General features: G+C 65.5%; 2 protein-coding genes across 3 annotated transcripts in view; one reads left to right on the forward strand and one right to left on the reverse strand.

Moving 5' to 3' along the window:
- CHLSN (cholesin) overlaps nucleotides 1-15371 on the forward strand; it is a gene marked incomplete at its 5' end in the record, with an annotated part of 74418 nt that extends 59047 nt beyond the window's left edge. Inside the window, 4 exons of the mRNA XM_079772202.1 lie at nucleotides 8474-8655; nucleotides 9045-9126; nucleotides 9516-10209; nucleotides 15309-15371. Of these exons, the coding sequence (XP_079628328.1) occupies nucleotides 8474-8655; nucleotides 9045-9126; nucleotides 9516-9701 (450 nt within the window). The 3' untranslated portion in view covers nucleotides 9702-10209; nucleotides 15309-15371. The remainder of the gene's footprint in view (nucleotides 1-8473; nucleotides 8656-9044; nucleotides 9127-9515; nucleotides 10210-15308) is intronic.
- CYP2W1 (cytochrome P450 family 2 subfamily W member 1) lies at nucleotides 10237-21699 on the reverse strand. 2 transcript variants are annotated; one of them, XM_079772199.1, is made up of 9 exons: nucleotides 16877-21699; nucleotides 15870-16032; nucleotides 15528-15677; nucleotides 15303-15460; nucleotides 14003-14137; nucleotides 13600-13738; nucleotides 13325-13509; nucleotides 12916-13057; nucleotides 10237-12713 (listed from the first exon to the last, which is right to left on the reverse strand). In XM_079772199.1, the coding sequence occupies exons 1-9, from the start codon at nucleotides 17048-17050 to the stop codon at nucleotides 12517-12519; spliced, it is 1443 nt and encodes a 480-aa protein (XP_079628325.1). In that variant the 5' UTR covers nucleotides 17051-21699; the 3' UTR covers nucleotides 10237-12516. The 2 variants fall into 2 exon arrangements, with proteins under 2 accessions (XP_079628325.1, XP_079628324.1); XM_079772198.1 differs by having other exon boundaries at nucleotides 14003-14176; nucleotides 16877-21696.
- Between the last annotated feature and the right edge of the window lie 157 nt (nucleotides 21700-21856).

Below are 21856 nucleotides of genomic sequence, written 5' to 3' on the forward strand. Positions count from 1 at the left end.
GTCCATCTTCTCCGTCCGCCGGGGCGCCCGGGCGGTCCTCTCCGCTCCTCCCCGGGGCAGCCTGAGGCCGCGGTGCCGGTGCGCTGTGGGGGCCTGGGGAGCCGAGCCTCCTTACCTTGGCGAGGCCCGCCCCTCGGCACCCGAAACGTCGTGTTCTGCAGCAAAATCCCACGAGGGGATCTGCCATTTGCCTGTGCGATCGTTCGGCTGTAACGTTACTTAGCGCGGTCGGTTTTTGAAAAGTGTGTTGTGTACACAGGGATTCTTGCAAAGAGAGAAACCTAACCCGTAAATAGCTTGCAGATGTGATGAAATGATTTTGAAAATTACATTCAACAATTAACGACGCCGAGGTAATGATACTCTTATAGAAACTTAATGAAGCATTGGTTCTGGTTTTGCTGTTTCTTGACCTGGGAGCCAGGGCCGTGTCTTGGTTTGGTTCCCCCACAGCGCACCGTGGCGGCCCTGCTCGGGGGCTGCGGGGCTGCGGGGCTCCGAGGCCGGGGTGCGGGCGGCGGGCCTGAGAGGAGAGCTGGCCCCGTGTTTGCTGGCGCCCAGGGCCGCAGAAGCCCCCGGGGGAGAGCAGGGCCAGGGACTGCGCGGTTGAAAGGGGTGGAAACCTATTTGAAAGTCTCGTGCAAACTTGTGCTTTTCCTTTGAGGGGTCGGCACCGGGAGGGCCTGCCCCGCCCTGGTGGGGGGAGAGGTGTCTTCGGCTCCGGGATGTGTGTGTGTGGCAAACGTTAAGGACCAGATTGTCATTTAAATGGCAGAGGGGCACTGCCAGGCCAGCCGGCTGTCAGTGTGGCTCCCGATGCGTTTACAGGTCCTGTGCTTGGTGCCCCTCGGCTCTGTGCGCTGGCTGGCCCTCACCTGCCAGAGCCGCGTGCCCAGGTTGAAAGCCAGTGCGGCCACGGAGTCCCAGGTGGTCCCAGACATGCGTGTTCCCACAGGTGGGAGGAAGGCAGGTTTGAACTTCTCCCGAAGGCGGTGGGCCCGGCTGGGACCCGCCGTGCACCGCAGCCTCTGACCCGGAAGCATGGCGCCTGCGTGACCGCTGCCTTCCGTGTGCAGCCACCACTGCCATGTTCCACTCCGACGACCGTGCGGGTGCGGCGGGCCCCAAGCCGCCTCGCCTGCTGGTGGTGAAAGAAACAGGGACGTTGTAAACCTCCCACCGCATCCGTGTGCCGCAAGGCAAAGGAGGCCGCCAGCCCAGAGGCTCAGCTGAGGTCTAGGGGACAGTGGGGCCCGTGGCCCGTGGGGTCTTGGAGCCACAAGGCTCAGCTCGGTCCCTGCTTCTGCCGAGCAGTTAGCCACTCCTCCGGGGCAGGGCCAGGCCTCTGAGCTGCGAGGTGCCGCGGACGCCCTGGCACAAGGCAGGCCCTTGGCGTTCTGCGTCCTGTGTCTGGGCTGGGGGACAGGACTCTTCCCGGGACTCCTGGTCCCAGAGGCCTTAAAGGCTGGACAGGAAGGCCATTCTCACACAAATCCCCGTCAGAAGAGACCAGCAGGGAGGGAGCCACCGCCCGTGCCCAGCAGGTCCTGAGGCCTCTTACCCGCTCCTTGGGGTGGGCTGGGCGCATTCTGCTGAGATGCGAGTGGTTCCCACCCCCAGGTGTTCTGTGATCTTATCTGAGCCTCAGCCAGGCCCAGCGGGACGGGTCTGCAGGCACCACCGTCTACCAGCCCTGGGCGCTGTGCCCAGGCCAGCGCTCCTCACTCCTGCCCTGGCACCCCGCCTGCAGCTCTCCACTGCCTGTCACCGCGGCCCCTTCTCCACGGGCTCAGCAGAGCCTCAGCCACAGTCGCGTGTCCGTGTGTTGTGCCTCCGCCCCCACCTGGAACTTGAACCCGTGCCCTGGGCGGTGCTCTGGTGGCCGCTGGGACTCCTGGCTCCTCATTGGACCAAAACTACTTCCTGGCCTGAGCCCCTTCGGGGCGCCGCCGAGTGTCCTGACTGGGGGGAGGGGCAATTCCTCCCCGTCCAGCCTGAGCCCTGGCGGAGGGGGCTGTTGGCTGGTTCTGGCTGCAAGGTACAGGGGGAGAGGAGTGTGCGTGGTCATGGACACTTGCCATTTGTCCCTCCTCAGCCACAGTGCCTGTGGGCATCCCCTTCAGCCCCTTGCCAGCTCAGCCCTGAGGTGCCCGGTGGCGTCCCTCTCCCAAAGGCCTGGCCCGGTGCCTCCCCTCTTCCCACCCGTCTGCCCGGGGGAGGAGGCCCTCCTGGGACAGACGGACTGGATGGGCTGTGCCTGTGAGACGGAGCAGCATGCACTAACGAAGGGAAGCACACCTTCGTACGGAGAACTTGTCCCCAGAAACCCAGGCGGGTCTTGTGAAAAGCGGCCCCCTCTCAGGGCAGTAGCAGGTCTGCTCCTGCCCGGCCGCTCCTGGTGGCTGGCAGCTCCCGGCCCCTGTGCTGCAGGCCGGGGGGTAGGAGGAGGGGTGGGCCGGCCTCCTTGGCAGAGCCTGGCCTCGAGGTGTGGACCACGCTGCTGCGCTTACGGTGTGGGGGGAGGGTCCTCTCCCGCCCGGCTTTGTGCCCAGGGCTGTGCACCCGCGTGCCCTGGGCTTTCCCGGTGCCTGTTGACATTAGCAAACCTGCTCAATTCTCGGGTTAAAAGACAAGGAAGTTGCATTGTCACGGCTCTCCCTGCAGTAATAACGAAGCCCAGGTGCTCCCGAGATTCCGCCCGGCCACCAAAGGGGTGCTGTGGCCGCCCCGTCTCTAAGCACCGGGTGTCCAGCTCATAGGGGCTTGTTGCTTGCAGCTACGGAGCGCAGAGCCGTGCTGTGGCACCTGGGAGGTGGCTCTGGCCCCACGTGTGGCCTGTGTCCTAACGCGTCTCTGATATGGGCCAGTGTGCCCGCACCACAGGAGCTGAGGCCAGTGGATGCCAAACCCCCAGCCAGGACGTGGGGGGCAGGGCCCCCTGTCCCCAAGGCCGCAGTCAGTGAGCACTGGCCTGTCCTGCAAGGACCGGGGTCCCAGTCTGTCGCTGGGCTGAGGAAGGAGGTCAGATTCTGGGGTCTGAACCCCCAGGCCCAGGGGAAGGAGGGGGGCTGGTGGGGAGGGGAGTCCCAGGGAGGGCTTGCCCTTTTCCAGGGCTTCGTGCGGTGGCAAAGCCGAGGGCTTGGGGGTCTGGGTTCTCGTTGGGGTTCTGTTCTTTGCCCCGTCTCACAAATTCGGGGAGCTTGAACCTGGATAAGAAAAAAATAAGCGTTTTCTCCATCTCTGGCCCCAGTGGAACCTCTCCCTCACTGTGGGTGCTGGGAGACCTGTGTGGGGGGACTCCAGGGTGCCTGCATGCAGCTCCCCGCGGTGGCTGGTCACCAGGTGGCAATGAGCCGTGGTGATCTTTCCATAGTCTGGTACCTTTCCGTTTGTGCCTGTGAGTCCGTGTACTGTGTCGTGCACTTAGCCTGAGGCGGGTCCGCAGGCCCAGCACACGCGCAGGAGCGCCATGGAGACGGCTCTCCCCCCAGCACACATGGACCTGGATCAGGCCCTCCCCCGGCACACGTGGACCTGGATCAGGCTCTCCCCCCGGCACACGTGGACCTGGATCAGGCTCTCCCCCCGGCACACGTGGACCTGGATCAGGCCCTCCCCCCGGCACACGTGGACCTGGATCAGGCCCTCCCCCGGCACACGTGGACCTGGATCAGGCCCTCCCCCGGCACACGTGCACCTGGATCGGGCTCTCCCCCCGGCACACGTGGACCTGGATCGGGCTCTCCCCCCGGCACACGTGGACCTGGATCGGGCTCTCCCCCCGGCACACGTGGACCTGGATCGGGCCGCCGCGCTCCCTGTCCTCCAGGAGCTCACCTGCGTCCGGCCGTGAGCGCCTCGGGGCCAGAGCCCGCGTCTGCCTCCGTGCCAGCGCCAGCCAGGGACCCCGAGGGCAGGTGCCCGCTCCACTCAGCTCGCCGCCCGCCTGCGCGGGGCCCACCGACGCTCCAGGGCGTTTATCTGGCTCATCGCAGCGAGTTCTCTGCAGTAACTCCCATTCTCGGCGGCATGGCCGGCCAACGAGGGGGAGCTTGCCTGCTCTGCTCTGCAGCAGCAAGAAGGCAGCTCGGTGCCTCACACGGGAGTTTAGGCAACTGCTTCCATCCAGCGGGGAGGTGGGGTTCGCCTTTAAAGAACATAACTGTCTTCACTGCGTCTTTGTGTCAACTCGGACAAAGCTGTGCGCGAGACTGTCCTCTGGGCTTTGAAATGGGGGGGCCTGGGTGGCCTTGGCTCTGGTTCGAAGGTTAAGTTAGCACCAGGGACGCGGAGCCGGGCACGGGGTGCATCGAGTTACCCAAACACATAAAGGGCTGAGTGACCAGCCGTCCGTACGTACACACGTCCAACCAGCCGACCAGTTCATAGGACGCGCACTGGCAATTTTAAATGAACGTTGACTCGCACGCGCAATACATGTAAAGCTCTCGGATATTATTGAAATCCCCCGTGAAATGATTTGTAACGGATCTATTATTGAAGCTACCTTTGGAAATAGTATATCTATAGATAACGTTAAAAGTATATCTAAACGTGTGATTCTTTGTCCTAAAAATGAGCACGTTCATAAATTAAATGAAGAAATTTTGGATATACTCGATGGAGATTTTCACGCCTATTTGAGTGATGATTCCATCGAGTCAATGGATGATGCCAAAAAGGAAAATTTTTCCATCGAATTTCTTAGCCGTATTACTCCTTCAGGAATGCTGTCATAAATTAAAATTGAAAGTAGACGCAATCATGATGCTACTGAGAAATCTTAGTAGTAAATGGGGTCTTTGTAATGGCACTAGGTTTATTATCAAAAGATTGCGACCTAACATAATCGAAGCAGAAGTATTAACAGGATCTGTGGAGGAGAGGTGGTTCTGATTCCCAGAACTGACTTGTCCCCGTCTGACACTGGCCTCCCATTTAAATTGATTCGAAGACAATTTCCTGTGATGCCAGCATTTGCGATGACTATTAATAAATCACAAGGGCAAACTCTAGACAGAGTAGGAATATTCCTACCTGAACCCGTTTCCGGGCAGGGTCAGCTATATGTTGCTTTCTCTCGAGTTCGAAGAGTGTGTGATGTTAAAGTTGTAAATACTTGATCACAAGGGAAATTAGTCAAGCACTTTGAAAGTGTTTTCACTCTTAATGTGGTGCACAGGGAGATATTAGAATAAGTTTAATCAATTTATCAGTCATTGTTTTTATCAATCTTTTTATATCATTTTTGTTGTTTTTATATCATGTTATTGTTTATTAATCAATTTATGTATTATTTCCATATACATTTTACTAATTTTCTTTTATCTCTGACACTTCTGTTATAAAGGGTGAATGGCGATATTAAAATATTTTTTCCAATTAATTTTTCTTCTAATATTTCTTCTAATGAATCTGTGCACTGGGCCACTAGTTTCAAAATAAAAGGTTTCTTTAAAAATTGTGGGAAACACTCCTCATTGGTTTCAGCAAAGGGAAGAGGAAGCTGCTGCCATGCCGTGAGTTACCCTTTGGTTTTAATCGTTGGGGTCATAAGTCCGTGGGAGTTTCGGCTCTGACCCTGCGCAGGTGGGCACGTGGCTTCCCCTGCGGAAGGAAGGAAGGAAGGAGGGAGGGAGGGAGGGAGGGAGGGAGGGAGGGAGGGAGGGAGGGAGGGAGGGAGGGAAGGAAGGAGGGAGGGAAGGAAGGAAGGAGGGAAGGAAGGAAGGAAGGGGGGAAAGGGAAAGGGAAGGGCTCCTGGGGCCAGCCTCCCGTCTGTCCGAGGTCCGTCCGAGCTCCGTCTCACTGAGCTCCGGGCTCCGCAGGGGCTGGCTGGCTTCGGGGTCAGCAGACGGCAGCCCCGGCACAGCCTGTGGACGGGCCTCTGGCGCAGCCCCAGCCATGGCCGCCCTTGGGGACTGTCCACATCTGTCAGCAGGCTGAGCCCGCACCTGCCTCTCGCCAGCCCAGGCCTCCCCTGCCGCCGCTTCCCGCTCATCGCCCTCCTGACCCCGCCTCCCTGTGGCCGCTTAAAGCACGCGTCACTTTCAGTGCACACGCATCCCACCCACGGGGCTGCCGGGCGGTGGGTGGGTGGATCTTCCTGGGTTTAAGGAGGTGGAGGGTGGGGGTGCTCCCCTGAGGAAGCCCAGGCCAGCCCCCACCCGGGCCTCTGCTGGATCACGCTGGGTGACGCGCGAGCAGCTCAGGCCGTGTGAGCTCTGGGGACAGAGCCTGCTCCCCTGGGCCTCACCCGGCCCTGTCAGAGCAGCTCGCTGCAGCCATACATACGTCCTGGTGGCACTTTCTGACGAAGGAGCGGACGCCAGGCACCGCCCGGCTGGTGCGAGGCTTCTGGGCGCAGAGTGGTGTCAGGTGCCGGTCAGCCCCTCAGCCCCTCAGCCCCTCAGCGCCCTCACTCCTGGGAGCACCAGCTCCCTGCCTGTGCGCAGGCCCCAGTGCGGGGTGCGGGGTGCGGGGTGCGCGTGCTCAGCCTCGGCCTTGGGGACGGCCCACGCAGCAGTTCGGGTCCTGGTTTACAGTGGGGCCAAGTGCTCCGTCTCTCTCCTGCTGGAGTTCCTTTTCTTTCTTCCACGTTTTGGAAAACAAATGCCCAACCAACGTCGAGGGTGTGGGTCCCGGCTGCCTCCGGCCGTGGGCTCCCACAGGTCTCACCCAGGAAAAGCACGTCCCTGGCCGGACCGCCCTGTGAGAGTGCGGTCAGTAGCTCCCTCCAGCGGGCAGGGTCCGGGGTCTGGTGCCTCATCCCGGCTCTGCTGCTGTCGGCCGGGCCCAGGCCTGTGCAGAGCCCACACCCTCAGCCCAGCTGCCTCGGAGGCTGTGGCGTCCTGGTGCTGGTGGCCGGGCGGCCGGGCCAGCGCTCCCCGTGTCCCGCAGGCAGCTCTGCCCGCGGCCAGGGCCAGGGCCAGGCCCGGCCTCTCCCACTCGTAGTGGACGAAACTTTGTCTTCGTGCTGGACCTGGGGACGGGCAGGCGGGCGTCATCCCAGCAGCCGGGGCTGCAGTGCTCGGGCCCCTCCAGCCCGAGGTTCACGGCGGGCGGGTCAGCCAGGCGCCCACAGGCTCTGCGGGCGAGTGAGCCAGCGAGAGGCCCGGTGAGTGCCCGGGCCCCGCAGCCTGTCCCTCGGGCGTGCGCACGTGTGAGTGAGTGTGATGGCTGTGGGGAGGGGAGCGCCCCACTGAGTGACCATGTACTGGACAGTCCGGAGCCCCGGGCCATGCTCATGTCTCCAGGGGAAGCCAGGGCCCTTCGGGGGGCCCCACCCCCACAGGAAGAGAGCAGAGAGAGGGTCCCTAGGGCACACCTGTGCCGTGGCCGCTCTCAGTCCGACCCTGCTTGGTCTAAGCAAGGGCTGGACGCGGCCTGGTACCCACGGGGTGCACAGCCCAGCGCCCCTCTGGCCCTCGCCGCACTGCACTACCCACGGCTGGGGACGGGCGGGTGTGCCTGAGCCTGGTGGTCAGCCTTTGGCCGAGAGAGCACAGGTGGGCGGTGCCGGCCGCGGTGGACGGGTGCTTGTCGCTGTCGCCAGGCTTTCCGTGGTGCCCGTGGGCCGTGGTCGTTGCCACCATCCTCCGGGACTGGGCACGCCCCTTCCACACACAGATGCCCCGACCCCTGCTGCCCTGCCCCCTAGCCATCGGGCAGCCCAGCCCGTAGGAGGCCCTCGGGGTGGCCTGTGAGCCCAGCCCAAGGCGGAGGGCGCACGCCCCCCAGGCCCTGACGCTGTGAATTCCAGCTGGTTTTCAGGGAGGAGGAGGGAGGGGCTGACAGCTGGGTTTGTTTTGTTGTTTTAGAAGATTCCAGAAGGAGTGGGTGTTGTCAAGGGATTGGCGCTTTATGGGGGGGCCTGCTAAGGGGTGTGGGCGTGGGGGGAGCAGAGGACGGAGGGGGCTGGAGCCCCACTCTGCTCGGCTTTGCTCTGGGGCCACGGTCCTGGGCCCGTCCTCTGAGGGCCGGCCTGACCCAGAGTGAACAGTGTCCGTCTTCCTGGAAGAGTGTGGTGCCGCCCAGCCCCCCAGGTGGCACTTGTCTGGTTGTTGGGAGGGAAGGAGGGAGGGAGGGAGGGGGGCCGTCTGGGGGAGCGGCTGGAGGGGGTTGCATCGGGAGGCCCTGCCCTGTCAGAGGAGAGCCAGCCACGCCCAGCCCAGGGCCACGCCAGACCCCAGAGCCAGTGTACTCCCGCCCAGCCCTCTGCAGGCCGGCGCGGGGGGAGGGCGGGGGGGCGGGGGGCGGCGGGGGGAGGGCGGGGGGGCGGGGGGCGGCGGGGGGGGGGGGGAGATGGCAGGCTCCGCAGGCCTGGGGCTGAGCCACCCACGGAGCCGCCCACGGCCTCTGCAGGGTCTGCTCTGACGGTCTGCACCCCTGGCCTCGGGGCGAGGGCGGGGGCGGGAGTGGGCGGGGGCGGGAGTGAGGTGCAGCTCCTGAATCCCTGCCGGGGGCCTCCCCGCAGGAGGGCGCGAGCTCAGACACGGAGCTGTCCCCGGAGGAGAAGAGGGTCCTGGAGAGGAAGCTGAAGAAGGAGCGGAAGAAAGAGGAGAGAAAGCGGCTGCGGGAAGCGGCGGCCCCGGCCCCGGCCCCGCCTCTGCCAGCCAAGCCCTCGGGTGCCCAGCTGGCCCTGGACTACCTCTGTGGGTGAGAGGCCGCGGGGATGGGGGCTGGCTGGGCTGTACCCCACGTCTATGGTCTCTGGGAGGACGGGGCGGCCGGCCCATTCTGGCCGGGCTGCTCTGTGCTGCCCGTGAAGTGCCCCGTCCCAGGCAGACGGCCTGTCCCTCGGGCAGCTCGCCTACAGCTGGGCGGCTGGCAGGCTGCTGGTGTGCGGGGATGCGGGGCCCCCCACACCCCAGAGGAATCGCAGGCGGACCCGGGTGCACCCCTGCCTCAGCCTGGGCCCCTCTCAACGTCTGTGCCCTCGGGCTGGGAGGGCCCCCAGAGCCCCCATGGACACTGCGAGCCTGGACACTGCCCCGGCCAAGCAGAGCCACCAGGCCGGTGCAGACAGACCGTGTTCTCCTCTCCAGCTGGGCCCAGAAGCACCAGGGCTGGCGGTTTCAGAAGACGCGGCAGACCTGGCTCCTGCTGCACATGTACGACTGCGACCAGGTGTGTGCTGGGGGGCGGGGGGGGGGCAGGGGGGCCGAGGGGGGCGGGTAAGGGGGACGGAGGGGATCTCCCAGCCCTGCCTGCACCGCCCCTCCAGTCTCTCTGACCCTGACCCTGCACAGTGGTCCTCCTTCCTTTCTGTGCTGGGCGCCCAGTGAAAATAGGACCTGGGCGGGGCTGGCTCCAGCAGATGAACTCTCCAGCACCCCTCCCCTTGCTGCGCCCGCCCCCAGGCCCTCGGTCCCCCGGTGAGGACACTGGGCAGCGCCTTGGGCCTGAGGCACCAGTGGCAGGGCCGGAACCCAGGGCCCACGCTGCAGGCATCTCGGTCCCCTCGGCCCAGCGTCCCCCCGCCTGGCTGCTGACCGGCCCTCGTCCCTCCTGCACAGGTCCCCGACCAGCACTTCCCCACCCTGCTGGCCTACCTGGAGGGCCTGAGGGGCCAGGCAAGGGAGCTGACCGTGCAGAAGGCTGAGGCCCTGATGCGGCAGCTGGACGAGGCGGGAGCCGGCCCGGGCCACCCCCTGCTGGAGAAGAGCCGGCGCGCCCGGCAGGTGCTGCAGCTGCTCTCCTAGGGCCGCAGGCCCCCGCCAGGTGCCAGCCCAGCTGCCCTCGGCCCGGAAGCTGCCTGTTTTTCTACCAGGGCCCAAGACTGGCAGAGCTCCCTGCCCGCCCGCTGCAGGCCGTCTGGGTTGGGCCCCGTGTGGGGCCTGGGGCCGTCTCATGCAGGCCACGTGTTTCCTGCCCCCGCCTGGCCGCGTGGAGCCTCCCTGCTCGGGCCAAACCACGGCCTCACTGCCCGGCTCCAGGGGAACTGGCTGTACTTCCAATAAAGCGGCCACGCCGGCCACGGCTCTCGTCCTTGTCCACCCTCGCCTGCTTGCAGGTTGGGAGGGGCGTTTGCTGAGGGAGAGTGTGCGGCCACCAGGCTGTCCCTGCCGTGCCCGCCCCGACGCACCGGCGTCTGTCACCTGGCCCTCCTGCAGGATGACCCTCCTGTGGGCTGCCCTTCGCAGTGACCGTGGTGCTGCCCTCCCACAGCCGCCCACGAGGAAGACTTACCTGCTGCCTGTCTGCATGAAGGTGGACCTGCTTTCCTTGCTCCCGGGCAGTGCGTGCATTGGACCCGGGGTCACAGGGCTGAGCGCCGAGCACAGAGGCCGCATTCGGGGCGAGGGGAGGAGTCAGGGCCAGGGCCAGTTTCTTGCTGACCACGGGGGCCTCAGCGTCTATTCACCTGCACCCAAAGCCCTGTCTCCGAGGGTCACACCACCCTCCCATCCAGCACCCAGGTGTCGGCTCCCACCGAGCTGTGTGGCAACTTGGGGCCATCCATGGCCACTGGTGCAGCTGAAGTCCTGATCTCACATGCACATGTATGCACACAGGCACACACACACAGCTATATGTGCATGCACACGTGTACATATGCACACCTGTTTGTGTGCGCACATGTACTGGTCTGTGTGTACACATATACATGTTCACACGTGTGCACACACCTGTTCTTGTATACACACATACATGCTCACACATGCACATGCAGGCACACATGGTTGCGCGCATGCACACATACACTACAGGCAGAGAGCCTCGACCCCTCTCAGCCCTGGGGTTTGCCCTGGGGGTGGCCCCAGCTCCGCTGGAGTTGGTCTCGGTTTTTTGGTTCATCCTCCCCTGAGGATAGTTTTCCACTGATTTTTAGAGAGTGGAAGGGAGGGGGAGAGAAATGTCAATGTGAGAGAGACACATCAATTGGTTGCCTCCAGCACACACTCCAAGCAGGCCCAGGGATCAAGCCTGCAGCCGAGGTACATGCCCTTGACAGGAATGGAACCCGAGACACTTCACGCTGAGGGCCAGTGCTCTGACCACTGAGCAACCAGAGAGGGCTCCGCTGCGATGGAGGTCGCCCCTCGGAGCCCTGGGAGCTGAGGCGGCCGCCTGAGTGCCCTGGAGCAGTGGTCGGCAAACTGCGGCTTGCGAGCCACGTGCGGCTCTTTGGCCCCTTGAGTGTGGCTCTTCCACAAAACACCACGGCCTGGGCGAGTCTATGTTGAAGAAGTGGTGTTAGAAGAAGTTTAGTTTAAAAAATTTGGCTCTCAAAAGAAATTTCAATGGTTGTACTGTTGCTATTTGGCTCTGTTGGCTAATGAGTTTGCCGACCACGGCCCTGGAGGGTTTGCTCACAGTCCAGGGCCGTAGTTTTGGTTTTGGGGGACTTGGGGGGCCCCTGCGGTGAGGCTAAGGGCCAGCGCTGGAGCCACAGGCAGATCTGGGCCAAGGGCACCTCCAGGCAGGGGTGCGGGCACAGCCGTTCAGAGCCCTCTGCCCCCATCGCCCTGCGTCAGCCTGGCCCCGCCCGACCGCACGCAGAGGCCGTGGGGCGGCCTGTCTGCGCCTGGCCGGGGCCAGGCCGCGTGCAGTTCCGAGGATCGGCCGGCAGTCGAGTCCCGTCTGTGTGGCCGGCGGATGCCCCCATCCCAGGTCAGGTTTCCATGGTGAAGAGGGAAGTGAGGCCCTGCATACACGCGTTTGCACAAGAATAGGTGTGTATATGCACACACGTGTGAACATGTATAGGTGTGTGCACATGCCTGCATGTGTGTGAGCATGTATAGGTATACACACATACCAGGCAGTGGCTCACTTTTTGGTGTTTTTTTAAAATATATTTTTATTGATTTCAGAGCGGAAGGGAGAAGGAGAGAGAAACATCGATGAGGAGAGAGAATCACTGATCAGCTGCCTCTTGCAGGCCCCCCCACTGGGATTGAGCCTACGACCTGGGCATGTCTGACCGGAAATCGAACTGTGACCTGCTAGGTTCATAGGTCGATGCTCAACCACTGAGCCACACTGGCCCAGCTCACTCTTGGTCTTTATTAACTTGTTCCCGCTGGAGGAGGGTGCACCCACACTGCCTAGTTTGGGGCCTGTCTTCACGGGGGAGAAGGGGGAGAGGGCACAGACTCGGCCCAGGGCGGGGGTGCAGGTTTCATGGGTCAGACGGACTTGGGGGAGGAGAGGCTGCCCCAATGGGCACGGGGGTGGGGGAGGGCTGGGGGGGATCCTGGTGCAGACGCAGCGGCTGAACCCCGGGCCGGGGGGCGGGCAGATGAAAAGGGGTGGGACCCTGGCTGCTCTGGGAGAGGAGGGACGCGGTCCAGTTTTGGGGTGCGGGGCCTGGCAGATGGCCTGCCTCCATGGCCCACTGCGGCTGAGGGACAGCTGCCGGGCCCGTGGTCACCCTGTCTGGAACGGGGCTGTGGTGAGCGAAGGGCCGGTGAGGACCGTCCGTCCAGGCTGCCACCAGGGGCAGTGACTCACACACACACACACACACCCCGCCCCGGGCCCAGAGCACAGGCCAGGCCTCCTCCTCCTCCGTCAGCGCCCCTGGGGCCTGGGCACTGCACACAGGACCTGGGCCGGCGGCCGCATGGTGAAGGCGGGCGTGGGCACGGTGCGCAGGCCAGCGGGGCCGAGGCCGGGTGGGGGCTGCAGGCGGAAGCTCTGGAGGAGGCCAGCAAAGAGCAGAAACAGTTCTGTCCGGGCCAGGCTCTCTCCCAGGCAGACGCGGCGGCCTGTGGGGAAACCGAGGCAGGGGCATCAGCTCCCATCCGGGGGGCAAAGGGGGGCGTTTGGAGTCCGGGCGAGGTCCCCAGTCCCCGAGGTCCCCGGCCCCCGAGGTCCCCGCCTGAGATCCCTGCCCCCGAGGTCCCGGCCCCCGAGGTCCCCACCTGAGGTCCCCGCCCCCGAGGTCCCCGGCTCGCCCCACACCCGCACCCGCAGAGAAGGGCAGGAAGGCCTCCCGCTTCACGAAGTGCCCGTCGGCGTCCAGGAAGTGCCCCGGGTTGAACTGGTCGGGGGTCTCCCACTGCGTCTTGTCCAGGAGCACGGAGCTCAGCAAGGGGACCACCGGTGTGCCCTGCGGGGGAGAGCAGCGGGCAGGCTGGGGTGCCTGTCCCCCCACAGGCCTGGACAGGAGCCCCGACAGGGTCCCGGGGGGGGCCGGCCGGCCGTGAGGGCTGCCCCAGGGTGGACCCTGCACTCGCTGCGCCATCCCATTTCACAGGGAACCCCAGACCACACGGGGGGGGGGGGGGGGCGGCCCGCTGCTCGGATGCCCTCCCTGCCACCATGAGAGCCCGGCATCAGGGCCCCCGAATTCCCCTCCCAAGGCCTGGCCGCCCACCTTGGGGAGCAGGTAGCCGCCAAGCCGGGTGCTGCCCGCCGTGCAGCGGGGCACGTGGGGCAGGAGCGTGATGAACCTCTGCACCTCGTGCAGCACGGCGTTGGTGTAGGGCAGTGCCCGCTGGTCCGCGGGCTGGGGGGGCCGCCCGGGGCCCAGCACCCGGTCCAGCTCCTCCTGCACCCGGTCTGCAGGCAAGAGGGGGCACCCGTGTCCCTGGGGGCCTCGTCCCTGGGCCCCGGGGGCTGGCGTAGGCGAGGGCGCGGCCGCACACCCACCCTGCACGCTTGGGTGCCTGCCCATCAGGAGGGCTGCCCACTGCAGCGTGGCCGCGGTGGTCTCGGTGCCGGCCATGACCATGTCCAGGACACAGGCGACCACGTTCGCCTCCGAAAACAAGCCGTCGGGGTCTCCCCCCTGCAGGGCGGGGGGGGGGGGGGCAGGGCTCAACGGAGGCTGCCCCGCGGGCCCCCAGCTCTGGGCTCCAGAAAAGGGGCAGAAGCCAGGCTTGGCGGAAGGGCAGCGCCGGGATCCCTGAGCACCTGCTGGCGGGCCCACCCGTCCTCCCAGCTGCCCCGAGGCTCAGGGAAGCCCCAGGCGGTGGGGGAGGAGCGTGGGCAGGACCAGGTGGGGCCCGGATGCCCCCGGCCTCTGGGGGGGGGGAGGGGGGCTGGCCCAGACCTGGCCTTGCTGCCTCAGGGCGTCCACGTAGCTGTGCACAGGGCCTCCCCCGGGCGCGGGGGGCCGCCGCGCCTCCAGGAGGGCCCTCAGGATGGCCCGCACCTCGTTGATCTTCCTCAGGACCGGCCGGTGCAGCTGGAGGAGGGCCCCCAGCCGGGGGTAGATGTTGAACAGCTGGGGCGGGCAGACAGCGAGTGAGGGTGGGGGGAGGCTCAGTCCCCACAGCCCCACGTGGGACCAGCGGGGACGGAGGAGGAGCCTGGTGACCAGGAACACCTGGGAGTTTCATGTAACTGCCCCCGGCTCCCCACCCGCCAAAGCCGGCCGCAGGTGAGGGCTGCCCTGTGGGAGAGCTGAGTCGCTGCCATTGAAAGGGAGGAGTTTGCCACCTTCAGGCCTCGCCCGGCCCTCGGCCCCTCTGAACCGGCCAGCCGGTCGGCATGCAGTCGGCGCTCACTGGATGCTCGCTGTACCTGCACAGCTGTGTCCCGGGAGCACACTGCGGCACCTGGCCGGCACCGGGTCGGGGAGCTGGTCAGACGGCGCTGACCCTGCCAACCTGCCATGCTGGGTGGGGAAACGGGTCAGGACTTGGGACGCCCTCTCTGAAGGGAGTGGGACAGAGGTCCCGGGTGTCAGGCCCACCTCTGAGCACTGGCTCTCGCGGTGGGAGATGTGGGGCGGGGCGACGAGGACTCCCGGTGCAGGTCCTGCCTGGGCTGGCGGGGCCGCGGAGTGGGCACAGGACCAGGAGCCTGCCTGCCTCTGGGCCAGTGGTTCCCAGCGTGGGGCGCGCCCCACCGGGGGGCAGTTTGATTTTTAAGGGGGGCAAATCAAGAATGAGTTATTTACAGTGATTTTTTTGCATTTCTTATGGTCCTAGGGGCCTCATGTACAGTTTATAAATACGTTTTGTGACATGTTTATGCATTTCAGTTCTCTATTATGTTTTGAAACTGCTGTTTTTTCATAGCTCTTCATATTATCATTTTAACAGTTTCTTAGTGATTTCTTCCTCAGTGTTTCCGCTGTCCTTTTGTTCCTTTATTTTTCTCGTTCGTGGATGCCCCGTTCTTTGGAATCTTGTGTAGACCAAGTTCTAGGCCTTTGAGGCTTCCTCCCCGGGAATGAGCTCGCTTTTTGAATAATAAGAATTCTAGGTCACGGGGGCATCAGGCTGTGAGAGACGCTCAGGGGGCGTGGCCAAAAAGTTGGGGACCGCGGCCCTAGCCGACCTCACCTCTCCTGGCTGGTGGCCCTGGCACCCCTCCCCCATCTCAGGCGACCTCTGACCTCTCACCTGCAGGCCGGGAGTCCCCAGCAGGACCATGACGTCATCGATGAGGCCCAGCAGGGACACGAACACAGGGTCTTGGTAGTCGAACCGCTGGCCGAAGAGGAGCGTGAAGGTGATGTTGGAGGGAGCCCAGCCGAGCAGGGCCAGCGGGAAGGGCCGGCCTGCGGGGGAGACAGGCCTCAGTGGGGAGGGGCTTGGGGAAGGGCCCCCCCCCCGGCCCTCACTCACCTCCATACTGATCCAGCTGCCCCACAAGGCACCGCAGCTCCTGCAGGACCTTGTCGGCCACGGGCCCCCGCCCCACGCCCAGGCCGTGGAGGGTGCGCACGGCGAGCTGGCGCGCGGCTTTCCAGCGAGGCCCCGAGGAGAAGAAGATGCCTGTAGGCCACGGGGCGACCCCAGAGCAGGCGCTCACTGTCCCGCTGTCTCCCGGGGCTGGCCCCGTCCCCTCGGTGTGCAGGGTCCCCGTGCACCGCCCCACCCCCACATGGACACCCTGTCCCCCCCCGGAGAGCAGGGCTGGTGACTGCCCCTCCCCACCTGGGGGCCCTCTCCCCATCACAAACCTACCCCTGCCCCCCTGGATGAGCTGGAAGATGGGGATGGGGGGCCGGTCGGCCAGCTCCTGCCCCGTGCCCACCAGGGCCTCCCGGACCGCCTTGTAGCCGGTCAGCACCACCGTCTTCTGGCCTCCCAAGTGGACGGTGAACACCGGCCCGTACTGTTCTGAGAGCTGGCAGTGGGGGGCCCGTGAGGAGAGGCCCGGGACCCACACAGCGAACCCCACAGAGCCCCGCACCCCCCGAAGGGGCACTGCCTGTGGTGCTGGGTGTGGCCACCCTGGGGGGACGCTCCGGGGGGACGCTCCGGGGCAGGATTGAGGGCCCTGCACTGGGGTGGCCGCGCTGGAAGCTTGGGGCCTGCACAGGAGCCCCCCAGGCCCCACCCCTCGAAGGGCCCGCCTGGCTGGTGTGTCTCACTCTGACCTCCCCTGGCCGGCGTGAGGGCACAGAACAATATGCCAGCAAGCGCTGGCCTTGGGGGCCTGTCCCAGTCCCCGCCCCGTCTGTCCCCACTGCATCCCTGCCCGAGGTGGGGGCTGCCGCCCTCCCGCTGCGGCTGGTCCCAGCCGCTCTGCCCAGCGTGCGGGATGGCAGCCTCGGGACCCAGAACCCAGGCCTGCAGCCCCTCCCCATCCACCTGCTCTGCCGCCCAGGCCCAGGCAGGAGGAGCCGCCGCCAGCTGCCCCTCTGGTGGGCGGTGGGCAGCCCCGTGTGCGCCGCTCCTGGGAGTCCTGTCCCCTCCCCTCCGCTGCCCCAACCTGCCCCTGCGTCAGGGTCTCTCCAAATGCTGCCTCTTCCAGGAAGTCCTCCTGGCTCTCTGCTCCGTGGATGGCCCATCTTCAACGTGCAGCGGAGTCTTTCTCCTCCCAAGGCAGGCGGGCCGTTGGGTCCCTGTGTCCCTACCAGGCCAGCGCTGGCCGGACCACGAGCCTCCTAGCCCACGGGGGTCCCAGAAAACGAGGGCTCTGCTTCCTCAGGCGAGGGGCGTCGCACGGCTGCAGGGCGCCCCCTTACCTCCATCAGCGAGCGCTCCTGCTGGCACACCCGCAGCAGATGCAGGTTCCCAACGAGGGGCAGCGGGCGCGGCCCGGGGGGCCAGCGGGGGGCCAGGCGGGGGCCACGGGTGTGAGCGCGGAGCAGCACCCAGAGCCCCAGGAGCCCCAGGAGCCCCAGGAGCAGCAGGGCCATGAGGACGCGGTGGTGGCCCCCCGTCCCGCCCTGCGCCTTATAGGCCTCGGAGAGGGCGTGCCGCGCCCCACACCCACCACCCGAGAATGTGGAACAAGCAGTTTGCAGGGGACAGCCAGCGGCTTAAAGCGACAGGCGTGTGTGGAATGTGGGGTCGAGTCTGCAGGGGGCGGTGGGGGCGGTGGGGGCGGTGGGGGCAGGTGTGCCCCCTGTGCGTGGGCGTCCCGTCAGGCGGGCAGAGGACCTTGGCCCGTTGCTCCTCCGGGCAGCCCCCGCCTCTGCCTCAGTCTCCCCATCAGAACCAGGACTTATGGACTTAGGGGCCCCTCCCCGCTCTCAAGGGGGAGCCCAACTTCCCTGCTGAGCCTGCCTCCGTGGCCCCATGGCCGTGAGGTCCTGGGCCTCTCCCAGCCCCTCCCGTGGGCCAGTGGGCACCCCGGGCCGGTCCTCGAGGGTCTGCACGCAGACACCTCCGATCCCAGGGCCGTCAGGTCACCAGCAGGGCCCCCCCCCCCCCCCCCGGGCCTAAGGGAGCGGCCCTGAGTGACGGCTGCTCCTCGGGGCTGTCGGCTCCGTCACCTGGGGCTGAGGCACCAGCCTGTGCCAGGACAGGGCGGGGCTGACCGCCCCGAGGCCGGCTGGCGGGTGACAGGTGGCCGGTTTACAGCCCTCGTCCTGGGCCACGCCGTCTCCTGAACCCCGTCACCCGGCATGGGGGGGGCGGGGGAGGCACCGCCTGGGAAGGAGCTAGGAGGGCGGGACGCTGTTGGCACCAGAACTGGCCGGGCCTGCTCCCCGCCACCTGCCCCGACAGGAGGCCGCCCGCCCAGCCCCACGCTGGGCCCCACGGACCTCCACCCACCCCCCGTTGACTGCACTGCACACCTCCATGGCGGGGTGCACACTGCTTCGCCCGCGGCCTGTCTTACCGCATGACTGTGGGACGCGGGGGTGGGGGGGGGGAGTAGCTAATTGTTGGGGCTTCGGTCATCTGGGCCGAGCTCCCCGCACCCAGGCTGCTGCCAGGCGTGTGGCTGGGTCCTGCCGTCCAGGGACGGTCACTTCATTGGCAGCTTTGAGCAGCTGTGTGTGCGGCTCGGCCCGGGAGAGGGCAGAGCTGGTGGGCACGGTCCTGACGGCCTCGGAAGCCCACGTGGCAGGGACTCTGCATCCCAGAACCCCTCGGGCAGACGGGCCCCCAGGAGTCAGGAAGGCCGGGGTCCTCAGAGGGCCCACCTGGGAGCGGAGTCACAGGGTCCCCCTCCCAGAGGAGCCGCCTGCGTGGGGCCTGGGCCTGTGTGAAGCCTGAGCCCGGGTGCGCCTGCTGGGCCTCGGGTGGGGGCTGCAGGCAAGGAACCGGGTCCTGGGGGGTCCTGGGTCTTGCACGGCCTCCTCCTGCAGGCGGGTGCCGCCTGGAGGCCCAGGTCTGTGCAGCCCTGAGCAGGTGCTGGTGGGACTCCCGGGACCATCCCCTGGCCGGGTGCTGCCCGCTCTGCCATGGAGCCTTCAGCTCCTCCTGGCAGCCTGGAGGGGCCCATGTCACTGAGGAGGAAGCGGGGCTCAGCTGAGGTCCTGGTACACTGGCAGGGAAGGGGGGTCAGGGCGGGGTCCCCAGAGTTTCCACCAAGTCTCGGGATTGACCCCTCTGGGAGTGAGGATCAAGGGGCAGAGGCCACGACCTATGACCCGAGTCTGGGAAGTCACACAGCTTTGTCACCTGGGGGAGCCCCAATCGGCCCAGATCCCCAGCCAGGGGAGGGGCAGGGCTCCAGGACAGTCTGTCCCAACTGCCCTCAAGTCCATTCCTCAGGGGGTGCTGGCACCAGTGGGCCCTTCCAGAGCCCTGGCCCCCCTCTGGGGCGGCTGAGGGGCCTGTGCCCTGACTGGGGTGGAGTTGGTCTGTCCAGGTGTCCGCAGGGCCCGGCCTGGGGGAAGCCCCGGGGGCCTCAGATGGGGGCGTCTGGGCCCAGCGCACACCCAGTGCCCCCCCGCCAGGTTCCCAGTGGCCCCAGGCCCCACCGGGGCGAGTGTCCGGGGGCTGCAGCCACAGACTGGGCCCAAAGCAGACCCTTACCTGGCCGCTGAGTGTGGGCAGAACTGGGCCCCAGGGGGCTCCGGGAGGACCTTCTGTGACCCCAGTTCCTGGTGGCCCCGCATTCCTCCGTGTCCCCCAACATGTCAGGGCTCCTCTCCCTGTGTCTGTGTGCCTCTCCGCTCTGCCTCCTAAGGAGCCCTCGTCCTGGGGTGCAGGCCCCCCTCCTCCAGGGCTACCTCGTCCGGGTTCCTACCTTAGTCACACCTGCAGAGACCAGGTGGACGCATCTCTTGTGGGGCCACCGGTCACCCCACAACAAAGCTGACCCACTCTCTGGGTTCCCTCACAGGCACACAGCAGAGGGCCCAGAGTCTCCCCCGGCCTCAGTGACGGGGAACCCCCGCCCCCACCAGCTGTGCCCCCGCTCCTGCGCCTTCAGCAATGTGTGTGCTTCCTCACACCTCCGTCCACTGCATGTCCTGGACGGGCAGCGCGGAGGTCCAGGTGTGACACCGTCCGGAGAGGATGGAGAGGAGCCGCCGCCTCCATCCGCCACATCCCGCCTCAGGCCTCGCCGCCTGCCTCAGGCCTCGGCACGAGCTGCTAAAAATACCTGTGGGCACATTTCTTGGTGCTCAGCTGCAAGGGACGCTCAATTCCGAGAAACGGGGTCCCTGCGCCGGGGTTGCTGCCTGTTAGATTCCGGCAGATGTTCCTCCTGTGCTGGGTGAGGTCAGGTTCCCGGCCGGAGCCCCAGGCTCTGGGCCCCCTCCTCTCTGCTGCTCCTGCGTTTCCTCCGGCCACGGGGGTGCCCTGTCTTAAAGGGGGCTCTCCAACCGGAGGCTGAGCCACCCCAGCTGGTCTGCCCACGCTGTGAATTCATGAGTGAAGCGAGGGGTCCCTGCCCGAGGCTCCCGGCCGGGGCTGGGCCTCTGTTCCTGTGTGTGATGTGGGTGAGTGCTTCAGGGGCATCGACTGGATGCCTGCTGCGCCGGGCACTGTTCCGGCCGCGGGGCCCTTGGGAAACAGCCTCGCGCACAAGAGGGCTTCCAGACACGTGGGTTCCTCCCCCGCTTTTCCCCACCGCACAGCTGAGCACCCCCATCCTCCACGGAGGAGTCCATTAAAAGCTGGCTGTCACCTCGAGGTCATGACCCCGCAGGGCCACCAGGCGAGGCTGCGGGCAGGGGGTGGGGCTGAGCGGTTCCATCCAGTCCAGTGGGAAGTGCGACTTGCTGGGAATAAAGCCGCGATTGTCCGCGGCCCTGGGAGCGATTAATGAGTAACTGTGTGTGGCCCCGGCCCAGCCTGTAAAGGGGTGTTTATGCAACAGAACAAGGTGCCTTTTTCCTTCTGCCGTTGTGAGTGGGCCCAGAGCCCCAGGCCGACCGGGCCCAGACGACTGGAGTGGGTGTCCCTGTGGACCCACTAACACGGGTGCCCGCTCTGTGCTGCCCCCTCCCCCCCACAGAGCAGGTGCAGCCACAGGCACCCGATCCAGCAGTGGCCACTGCAGAGGGGCCCTGACAGGGTGGGGGGCCTGTTGGCAGGCACCTGCCTGGAAGCCTGTGCTTGGAGGTGGCTGCTCCTCCTGACCTGAAGGAGCAGAGGTGCTGGGTCCGGGCAGGGATCGGGGTGAGAGAGTCCCAGGGGCCAGCCTGTGAGCTCTGTGCACCTAGGACCCTGGTGCCGTGACTGTAATCACATGGACGGAGCAGAATCACAGGCGGCCTGGCCGGCCCTGTGGGGAGGCAGGGACCCACCTCCCCATCTCTCGGTGGAAAGTGGAGGCACCGAGTGGGGGTGCCCAGTTTCAGGTGGGGGAGAACTGGGGTCTCCACTGAGCCTCTCACTGTTGTCATTGTTGCCATAGCAACAAGGAATGACAGCCAGGGCCTTGCCTCTTCACGAGGCCCTTGTTCCCACAAAACCCCCACGTGTCTTCCAGGCAGGTGCCGCAGAAGCAGGGTCCTGGCCGAGTAACAGCCTGGTGAGGTCCTTACGGGGCGGCCCTACGCCAAGGATTAGTGGGGAAATCTGGACCCAACACGCCCACAGGGAGGCCAGGTGAGGATGGGCAGAGACCAGGTGATGGGTCTACAGCCAAGGACCGCCTGCAAGCCACTGGAAGAGGGGAGCCCGGCGCGTGGTTGAGCGTTGACCTATGAACCAGGAGGTCCCGGTTTGATTCCCCGTCAGGGCACATGCCCAGGTTGCCGGCTGGTTCCTCAGTTCCATCTGTGATTCTCTCTCATCACTGATGTTTTTCTCTCCTTTCTCTTCCTCTCCAAAATCAATAAAAATATATTAAAGATAAAAATGTATTTTAAGCGAATAAAATAAAATTTTATTTAAAAAATAAAAATAAAAAAAAGGGGAGGCACCCCGCAGAAGGAACCAGCCTGCGGGCACCTCCAGACGCAGATTAAATTTCTGTCGTCCTGAGCCGCCCAGGAAGCGCGTTTCTCACCAGGTGGGTGACAGTCGGGCCCTGGCGTCCACACACCGCGACGGAGACACCCCCGCCCCGTCCCTGAAGCCTCCCTGGGGCCTGGTGTGTTCCGAAGCTGTGCGTCCTTAGGCCGGTAGCTGAACCTCTCTGAGCTGGTTTCCCGCCGCTGGGCTGCTGTGAGGGCCGTGGGGGCGGGGCCTGGAGAGGGCCTGCGGGAGCCTGCGCGGGAGGGGGCGGGGCCAGGAGAGGGCCTGCGGAGCCTGCGCGGGAGGGGGCGGGGCCCAGAGGGGCGGGGCCTGGAGAGGGCCTGCGGGAGGGG

The sequence above is a fragment of the Cnephaeus nilssonii genome (assembly GCF_951640355.1).
Source record: "Cnephaeus nilssonii genome assembly, chromosome: 5".
Classification (NCBI taxonomy): Eukaryota; Metazoa; Chordata; class Mammalia; order Chiroptera; family Vespertilionidae; genus Cnephaeus; species Cnephaeus nilssonii.